The sequence below is a fragment of the Solea senegalensis genome, linkage group LG11 (genome assembly GCF_019176455.1).
Source record: "Solea senegalensis isolate Sse05_10M linkage group LG11, IFAPA_SoseM_1, whole genome shotgun sequence".
NCBI classification, from domain to species: domain Eukaryota; kingdom Metazoa; phylum Chordata; class Actinopteri; order Pleuronectiformes; family Soleidae; genus Solea; species Solea senegalensis.
The window spans coordinates 12,152,198-12,162,830 of NC_058031.1; the positions used below are offsets into that span (position 1 = coordinate 12,152,198).

Consider the following 10,633-nt stretch of genomic DNA (forward strand, 5'->3'; position numbering starts at 1 on the left):
CACCACCAACACAATCCTGAAGTTAAAGATTATTGGCAGTCAGTGGCTGCAGTGACACTGAACAACTGTTTCTGATCACAGCCATGGAGAGAGGTCACATGACATCTGTACAATTTGTTTTTGTCCTGTATTCAAATATTAATTCATTTAAGATGAGAGAAGAACAGACAAATACTGTGACTGAGGGTCAGAGAACAAAACTAACATGTGCCCTCTCTCATGCATTTACATGGCAAACCTGCCACCTATAGGCAGAGTATGAAAGTGCGTGTTAATTAGCCATGCATGCCCATGCACAGCTTAGGGGAATTGCAGTGCCAGAGAGTGTTGATCTCCTGGGCTTAAGTGGAGATTAAACACAGAATCAAAGTGCAACTTTCTGTGTAAAGTTAGTACCAGGTTTATCTGCTGCTGACCTTCTCTAAATAATACGTCTTAAGTGTTTTCTCCCCTCTTTCTCGTCCTCTATCATTACATTTATGTAACTTTCAGCACAAGTGTTCTCCTTTTCTCTATCACAGAGTGCACGGAGGGAGATGTTGCCGCGTCGCTCTCTCTCTTTTTTTCAGCTGCTCTTATCGACCGCATACGTTTTTCCTTTTTTTTCCTTTCAGCTCAGTTTCCATGGCATTCCGACGTTACTGGACAGTAAACACACTAGAGAGCATCTGGGCAGATGGTGAGAGGATAGGATGTGTGAAAAAGGTCACACCCCTGCTGAAAACCCACAGTGAGGACTTCAGGTCCAGCTCTTTATTTGTGCTGTTTCTGTCAGCTGAACCCTCTCCGCCATCTGTGTTTGCTGTTTCATTTAAATGCAACTACCCTGTGCAGTCACTGTTGGTGTCCAGCTCCTGACAGAGGAGTTCAGAGAGGAATAGTCACCAGGCAAAAGTTAGAATCTTCCTAAAAAAGCATTATGAAAGTTCCAGCGACTCTGGATGGATGGATATATGTATTTTATTTTGTTTTTAAGCACTTACTGGAAGTACTGGTCAACCCAAAACAATTTAAGATTTCAATGTTATCTGTTCACTGCATATTTTGCAGTTTAACGTTGGAAAATGAGCATATAAAATAAAGAATTCAACAGAATTTCTGCTCCTCGATTCTGATGAACAACAATATAAATGACAAACACACGCGAGATTCTCGTCATGTGTGGAAAGGTCCGGTGTCATTGTATTTATTTAGTGTTGAGGTGTCAAGTATTGACTGATAATGCAGTTCAGACACAGAGATACCAAGTTAATCCCTTCATAGCTACACCATGTAAACGGAATCTGTTCAGATTACCAGAATGAAGTGACTAATCCAATTTTCCAGTTCTGTGACCGAGCTATGAAGGTAATTGAAATCCATTTACCAATCACAATATTCCATATTGTCTGATGTTACCAGGCTATGAAAAGGAACCACCTGAAAACAGGTTTAATGCTTAAAATCCAAATGGTTTTCAAAAATGATTGCACACAGAAGGACGGAGGGAAGGAAATACTCGTCATTATGTCCTCGACATGCTATACCAGCAGGATAACAAACAGAAATAAATTATGTAATTGTATTTAACTGCCAAAAGGGTTGTCAAAATAGATTCGTTTGATCCATTTCACGTTTTCCTGTCCTCAAGCTCAAAAGGTACAGGATTCAGCTGCCAAGTGCGTGAGTGTGACGTTTTCACCACAGTACACCACACTTACTACATCACCCGTCAAACCAATGACAATTTGTTCATTTCCACTGGATTTCTAAAGACCGTGCCTCTGATCCTGACATGTGCACTGAAATCTGAACCGCCTCACAGATCTCTCATGGGTTTGTAAAGTCTAGGCCGCTTTGCAAAGTGCATCACATGTTGACTGAGACTAAGAATCAAACTGACAGAGCCGCACGTTTCCCTGGATTATTACAGCCTGCAGATGAGTTTTAGAACCAAGTGAATGTTTTATTCACAGAGAAGAGGAAAAAATGGGTTGAGTTTTCTTTGTTTTTCAGGCTATAAACGCAGGACAATGGGTTTTGGTCACCTTTCAAGGCTCCCCCGGCTTTTTATTATCAGCAAATGTATGATTTTTTTTTTTCTCAACAGTCTTTTAGTAATTATAATAGACCAACCCCCAACCTATCTCCCCTCTACACACACACACACACACACACACACACACACCCTTCCTCCCAAAAATAATGAAATGTCTTTCCTCTGGAGGTAGCTGAAATAATGGGCAGAGAGGGGGAGAGGGGGAGAACCATAAACGATAATGAACCGCCTCATTCTCCGTTTTTAATTTCTTCTCAGATTCTCTTCCTCAACCGACCCCCAATCCCATCACATCACCCCCACCCCCGCCCGCCTTCCTCACACTGGCACCTACAAATTCTCATTCATTTTTGTTTTCATTCTGGACGAGCACATCCACCCACTTCCCATCCTCCTTCCCTCAGCCACCGCCCTGCCATCTCTCCATCCTCCTCCTCCTCCTCCCCCTCTGGTCTCCTGTGCTCTCACTCCTCACCCAATTCTACATTGTCCACAGCAGCACCACCACCACCCCTCAAACACCCCACCCCTGCCAGGAAGCATCCTGGGTAATTTCCTCTTCTTATTGAATTGGGACAGGGGGCGGATGGTGGGAAAGATAAAGGGATGGGCAGATGAACGGAGGCTTGGGATGAGTGCTAATGGGGCCGGTGTAGGATTCACACATATGCAGCACATCCTCCTTCTTCTTCTTCTGTTTTGTCTCTCTTGGGTAAGAGTACAGATGGCGTTTCTGTCTCTTGTCTATTCTGATATCCTCCCTCATTCCCGCTCGCTCATAAAAACAACCCAGACAAAAGACACCAACATTCTTTTTTTTTTCAACTGAATAATGTTCAACAATCTTGTACTCTGTCTGCTTCTCCAACACAACACACACACACTGCATGAACCTAGTGCTCCCTCATGTCCTATGTTATTTCTATAGGTGAGTGAATGACTCATTGCTTCTCTATTCTTGTCTGTACATTTGCTCCTTTGGGCTGAGCACTATAATCTTTGCAGCACTGCACGCGCACACACACACACACTCACACACACACACACACACACACACACACACACACACACACACACACACACACACAAATAGTGTCATTTAGGAACAGAGACAGAAGTGAAAGAATTTAGCAGGTACAAGACTCATCTAATGGGGCTATATGTACGATATGCAACAAGAGTTTAACCCTTTAACACAGAGCGTATTGTAGACAACACGCTGGCGCAAGTGCACTTTGCATTACCGTAATTACTGTACGCAGCGGTTTGTGTTATTGTAAAAATGCCAACGGTTTCTGAAAGCTGAGAAGTTATTACGGTTATTTCACTCCTTTAAATATGTGTGTTTTTTTTTGGTTTTCTTCACTTTACAATATTTTAACATGCAGTAAATTGTAAATAACTGCCAGATATTAAAAGATATTCTAGAAAAATGGGCAAAAACACGTAGTCACGTGATATTTTCTGGCCCTTTTATAATTAAAATAAGCAAAAAAAAGTCCAAACTTAGGCTTAAAGGGTTAAATCGGCCTTACAATACAAATAAAAAACATTGGAAAGTATCTCCTGTCCTCTCCAAAGACTCAAGGTTGCCAGGTTCTTTGAGAAACCACTCCTGCATGAACCAAAAGACAGATCTACAAGGAATTATACGTAGGCCTGTTTCCCATTATATAAAAATGATTTTACAAACTGTACATTTAAATCGGGAATAAATTGACTGCACCAGTGTTGGCTTCTCTCTACTCTATTCTCTACTAAGCTCCAATGGTAAACAGTCAGAACTATTAGCGGATATTTTATTATCACAGATGTCTGTATATTATTATTGATACATAGTATGAACGCTGAGAAGTTACCAATCTTTTTATCATTTAGTTTAGAAAACACTGTCTCCCTATGATGGGGTTAATTGAAGATGAGACAAGTTTATATACAGTATATAGTGTACATGTATTATGGGATGGCCCCATGGTGTATCCCCTTATGGAAGAATGTTCTGGAACATCGAGATGTTTAAAATGTGATCTCCCCAGAGTTATGTCTCCTTGGGGACACAAATGTCATATAATGACTGGCTTAACAACCTGCACTCGATTGCTTCTCAGCCTCAAACACTGAAAATGTGGAGGGGGACATTTTTTGAAAACTGCTGCATGTGGTAAGATCTGGTTATGTCTATTTTAATAGAATACAAAAAATTGAATATGTATGTAATATCAAATTGCCTTTTTTATTAAAACACACATAGCATATAATTTAATATTTGTTTATTGCTGCAAGTCCAATTTATTAGTTATGTTAAATGTGAATTTATAGGTTAACTATTTTCCTGTTGAATGGATAAACCGTCTCAATAAAGTACCCAGAAAATGCTGTTTAATAACATCCAGAAGTTATTAAATATTTGATCAAACAACAACAAAATAAGCAAGATTTGTTTTGAATGAGATGAATCCTGATAATAGTACAGAAATACTAACAACAGGAGTAAAAGTCATTCATTTGTAGGCAATATAAAGCCTGAATCATTGAGAACGTCAGACCAAGTCAAACACATTCAATTCTCTTTGCCGGCTCTATTTTTTGCACTTTTATATACAATTACACACCATTCATTTTATGCTAGATACTTTCAAAAACTCATCTAAAGGATTGATTTTAAGCAAAAACATGCAAAGAATTTAAAAAAATTCTGGTTTTGTACTTTGCTGGCTTCTTACATAAAAGCTATGAGAATCCTGTCAGAATGTCAGGAGGAGCTCATACCAGCGACTTTGACATCGAGTCACCAAACAGACTTGTACATCTGTCGGAGAATAACAGGAGTCACAGAGGTTGTTGTGGGTGTGAGTGCGCCTCTGTCTGTCTGTCTGTCTGAGGGTGTGTATGTATGTATGTATGTATGTATGTATGTATGTGTGTATGTGTGTGTGTGTGTGTGTGTGTGTGTGTGTGTGTGCAAGAGCAAGGAAAATATGCAAGTGAGGGAGTTAGGAAGGGAAGTATTGAGCTGTATGTGTGTTTCTCAGTGTGTGTATGTGTGTGTGTAGATAACGGTTGGGGGAACAGAGGGTTGAGCTCATTCCAATTAAGCGAGGCCTTAGAGCGTCAAGTTAATTAGCTGAGGAGAGAGGGAGGGGTGGGGAGCCACTGAAGTGCCAATTTGCACTGGAATGCTGTATTCAAGCTACACACACACACACACGCATTGTACACACACACACACACACGCAAGGAATATGAGTGACAGTGAGTGTGTGGTACTGATAGTCAAGCTGGTACAGCGAGAGTTGGTGGTGTGTTGTGGGAACAATATGGACTATACAAACCCTCCCCCTCTTCTCCACCCACACTCACACTCCTCTAACACCTAGTGGAGCCACGACGGTGTTCATCCACAGAAAAATGAGAAGCAGCAGAAGAAGAAGAAGAAGAAGAAGAAGAAGAAGAAGAAATGATTTTCCGCTCCATTTCTGATTTGAACTAGTACGATGTTTTTCCTCCAGTTTTTTCCAACTTTTTCAACTATATTTATGAATCATTGTCTCACTTGATTGATAAAAGGTCAGCTAAATATGTAGTTTTGTCCAAACCATGAACCAATATCATGAAACAGAGGAGAACTACAGTTCTTCATGTTGGATTTCAACATTTGTTGTACAGTTCCTTTGTCTGTAAGACAAATGGAATAAGTAATTAATTATATACAGTATATACATGGAAATATGTTGTCTTTGTCTTGATCCTCCTACCTGTTTTTATTTTTTATTAATTATTTTGGACTTATACACTCTGTATATACCTAAGCTAAATCTGTCTCCGACTTAATAAGAAGAAATGTTTTTGGTGGACTGACCTCAGTGAGCTTCAGGCTGAAACCCTGATGTTTCTGTTCATTACGGTGTTTTAATTGTGAGTATGATACAACGTGTGGGAGTTTTTCTTCCTACCATGGTAATAGTGGACGTCCTGGCTTCCTCCCACACACCTGTCACAGACCATTCTCCAGTGCACAAAAGAGAGCCTGCGTTTTTTGTTGTTTTTTTTTCATCTTGTAAAGATTTACTTTATGATCTACTCTCAAGGAAATTCTTGTTGTCTCACACACACTCACAGTAGTGGACCACAGCCTCACACTGGGGCCCAGATGAGATACAGCAGCTCTGCTGTTTGACTCACAGCTCGGCTGCAGTCTCTTCACGTACCTTGTTGTTGTTCATGCACTGCAGCTTCATCTGCTTCATGTAGGGGGTGGTGAGAGGCATGTTGTAGTTCATATCTCCTCGGCCACTCAGAGAGCTCTCGGCCTGTCAGCCTGGAGAGGAGAGGAGAGGAGAGGGAGAGGAGAGGAGAGGGAGAGAGAGGAGAGGAGAGGAGAGGAGAGGAGAGGAGAGAGAGGAGAGATTTTTGGCTTCTATGAAATAGGATCAGATGTCTGAACACACACACACACACACACACACAGCGAAAACTCGTCAAAAACCTGACTTTTAACACTAGAAGACAAGAACACATTATCCTTGTTTTAGCTGAATTTAAGCATTTACTGATTACTTTAAAGCTCATGATGGATTCACTTGCAGCTACATCGCTGAATTGCTCCTCCCACATGAGCCTGCATGCAGCCTTAGATCCTCGGACCCGGGACTCTGATGAGTCCCATTTGTGCCCCATTACTGACTGTAATCATTATTTTTAATTAATAATATTAATGCTTTCAACGATACATACAAAATGTACAAATATGTCTACAATGCTGAAAAGATTTATGTTTTTCTTCTAAATAGAAATTACTTCAATTTCATGTTTCTACACATATTTGGATGTGTGTGTGTTCTTTTTATTTATAGTTGTTTATGATAAAATGTGTATTATTATCTGTGAAATGTCCACCCACAGTTACACTGCTTTGTTATAGAAGTTTGATAATAACATCTCAGGAATAATTCTATATGTAAATATAAATGTGTATGTCTGTATCACAATCTTGACACTATACTGGTTTAAATATCTTCTAAAAAGGCATCATCTTTGATTTTTCCTACATCTTCCTCAACTATCATCTGAACAACATTTTCAGTTCTTCAAGGTCTTGTTTTTTTCCCCCAGGGAACTGAAAAAGCCTTTAAGGTGTGAGGTGAAAACTCTGCATTAAGCTTAAGTCCAGTTGCCTTCATAACCTACAACCTTGATGTCAAAAGAACCTCCGCAGAACGGTCATCCATAATCAGTTGAAGCCTTCAGCCCGTGGCTGCACTCGCAATGATCAGCACAGTTCATGTCAAAGTTCAACAAAACATCAGAGCGCACACACACAACATCACATACAGTACAACATGTGAGCAAAGAAAAATGTGCTAAGAACAAAACAAACTGCCAGCTAGAAATATCCTATCAAGCCAAAACTTGTGATATTAATCCAGGCATCACAACCTGACGACAATATATTTATACTTTTATCTCCCTCTTGAGCTCACAGCATCTCTAAAAGCAGCAGTTAGTGCAGTCTATTGCCGTGTTTTGTCAGAGAGCTAACACTAGAGGACCTTCCAGTGCTGGGTGCAGACAAAGAGGACCAGTGAGAGGATGTGGTGCAGTTTTTTTCCCACCATGTCTTTCATTCATGTCTTGTTGATAAGGAAACAACAGATTATTCTCTGAATATCTCAAACAGACCTCCACGTCTCCATCAACATGTCGCTCTATGACTTTTTTAACTGACCTCATTAAGGACGCCACGTCTCATGTACGGAGCGTCTACAGGACAGACGTGAATACACGGCACAAGATCAATATGGCTTAGGAGAACAGAGAAGGCCGTCGTCATTGATTGGCGATGGACATTCTTGTACAGGGAGATGAGAAAGTGACAGTGAGTGTGTGTTTATGTGATAACTGACTGGTTAGAGTGACACAAAGATTCTGTGTGCTTTTCAGCATGACACTGTGAACCACACTGGACCAGAACCCCCAGCACCTTCACCATCTTTTTTTTTTCTTAAATGTGCAGCAAATAAATGAAAACAAACATTGTGAGCCGTCAATATTGCTATGCTTTCTCTCTCCGTTTCTTTCCATTCATGTGGACAGCCTGCACAAAGCATTTATTCTTAACCTTAACCATAACCAGTTAAACCAACACCCTAACCTTAATCTAACCACCATTCAAACCTTAACTTTAGACTAAAGTAGTTTCTCAGAAATGACTTGTGCCTTATTGGGACCAGGTTTCAGTCACCACGAGGACTACTGGTCCCAACAAGGGCAGTGTTCACGCCAGAAAAGGTCCTGAACAGTGTGAGCGTGTGTGTACATGTCTGTAATAGGCATTTTTTGGTTTTTTATTGAGGATTAAGACGTGATTTTAGGGTAAGAATTATGTTTCTGTTTAGGTTAGGGTAAGAGTTAGGCATTTAGATGTGATGGTTAAGGTTAGGGTAAGGGGTTAGGGAATGTATTATGTCTTTGAGTGTCCACGCAAAGAATACAAAACCACTGTCTGTTTGTGTGTGTGTGTGTGTGTGCGTGCGTGTCAGCAGTGACTGACACACTAGAGAGCAGCTAATTGCCTTCCTACCCTGTGGAGGTTCAGTCTCTCATACACATGTGCATGCACACACACTCACACACACTCACACACACACACACACACACGCACACACACACACACACACACACACACACACACACACACACACACACACACACACACACACACACACACACACACACACACTCACACACACTCACACACACACACACACACACACACACCTTAAGACCTCAGCCCCCTATCTCTCCATGCTAAAGTGACTCTCACTAAAGTTCAGCTGTGAATTATTAAATGCAATTAATCAGCTTGGACAAGGTCTATGTTTAATTGAGACAGGCAGCAGGCTCAATGTATGAGTGTATCACTGCGTTTGTGTATACGAGAGGCTGGACCTTGGGCATTTTTGACCTCTTAGCGACCTTTTCTGCGATAAAAACTGACCGTGTCAGGACCGGTAGTCCTCATGGAGACCTAAACCTGGTCTCAATGAGGCAGAACCTCACTTTTAAGGAACCGTTTAGGGCTCCGATTTGAAATGTGGTTAGATTAAGGTTAGAGTTAGGCATGAACTGGTCGTGGTTACGGTTAGGAACAACAGTGTGCTAAGAAGAATAGTCTGCGTGTGGGTGTGTGTGTGTGTGTGTGTGAGTGATTTCCTTGCTTGTTGCGTCTTCTAATTAAATAATTTCTATTACATATGGAATCAACATCACACATACACTTCTCCAAGTAAAAAGGCGAATGGAGGCTTACGCAATATTAAAAATTAGACAGAAAAAATGTCCACAGTACAAATGTTACCAATGTTTTTTCCTTTCATTAATTGCTGTACTATTTTATCCTCCACATGAGGGTTGCGGGCAGCTGACATAGGGTGAAAGGCTGGGGGGGGTGGGGGGTTCACCCTGGACAGGTCACCAGCCCACCGCAGGGCAAACACATAGAGACGAACACCCACTCACCCTCACAGTCACACGGTCAATTTAGAGTGTCCAATTATCCTCTGCATGTGGGAGGACACCGGAGAACCCAAAGAAAAGCCATGTACACACACACACACACACACAGAAAGGCCCGGACCAAAATATGAACTGGCAATCTTGCCGTGAGGCAACAGTGCCTGCCACATGCACCACCGCGTACCCCTTGAGATTTTTCAGAAGGATATTATTATGTTTGATACGTCCCTTACTTCTCTTTGAGAATATCAAAAGAAGAACAATGTTACTGCACTGTTTTCGAAGACATCACCTTGTCCATATATGTTCCTTTTGTTTCCTTCGAAGGACACCTTCTTTGTCGTCCACTAAATTGACTCCCATTCCTAATGTGTCCCTTTTTGACATTTCTCTCTTTGTGTTGTGTGTTTGAGTGTGTCTCCCCCCAGCACTGTTTCCTCTCCCTGTCTCGATCTGAACTCTGGAAAATGAGCTTGTTTCCTGGGCTATTTTCTTTGTACAAAGCCATTAATTAGGCTAATTGAGGAGAGAGACAGGACACTCCAATGACTCCTCTGTTTAATGAGCCACAAGGAGATAAAAATGGGTTGGGGGGGTGGACATGTGGTGTATGGATGGCTAGAAGAGGCAAGAGAGTAGGGTAAAAGGGAGAAAGGAGAGATATTCAGAGACAGGCCAGTAAGCCTGAGGAAGCTAAATGGATGTTAGAAAAGAAAATAGAAGGAGAAGAGCTGGAAGCAGAATATGGCGACCAGTGGCTCGGATGCTTTGAGGAAGGGTGGAACACAGAGGGGTGGGTGAGCTGAATGGGAAATGGAAAGATGTGTGGCAGGAGTAGGAGGGAGGAAGGATGAGGGACGGGTAAAAGGGAGGAAAAATATGCAGTGTAGGAATCTTCCCGGCGCATGCAGCTGCAGAAAATATGTAAAGGAGTTGGCAGGGTTGGCAAGTGAGGGATGAAAAATGAAAAATGTATCTCACTATTTGTTTTTTTTCATGTGGCAACGGGTTTGTTTCCATTTCAACAGCAAAGTTCAGTCGTGCTTAAGCACTCTTTATCACGCGTATATGTTCTGGCTT

General features: G+C 41.4%; 2 protein-coding genes across 5 annotated transcripts in view; one reads left to right on the top strand and one right to left on the bottom strand.

Annotated features, from left to right (window-relative positions):
• Window positions 1–6,308, bottom strand: part of LOC122777095 (nucleolar protein 4-like) — a 69,218-nt gene extending 62,910 nt beyond the window's left edge. The window contains exon 1 of the mRNA XM_044038089.1: window positions 6,247–6,308. Coding sequence (XP_043894024.1) covers window positions 6,247–6,306 — 60 coding nt within the window. The 5' untranslated portion in view covers window positions 6,307–6,308. The remainder of the gene's footprint in view (window positions 1–6,246) is intronic.
• samd11 (sterile alpha motif domain containing 11) overlaps window positions 1–10,633 on the top strand; it is a 1,171,052-nt gene that overhangs the window by 115,399 nt on the left and 1,045,020 nt on the right. The gene's annotated exons all lie outside the window — the stretch shown is intronic.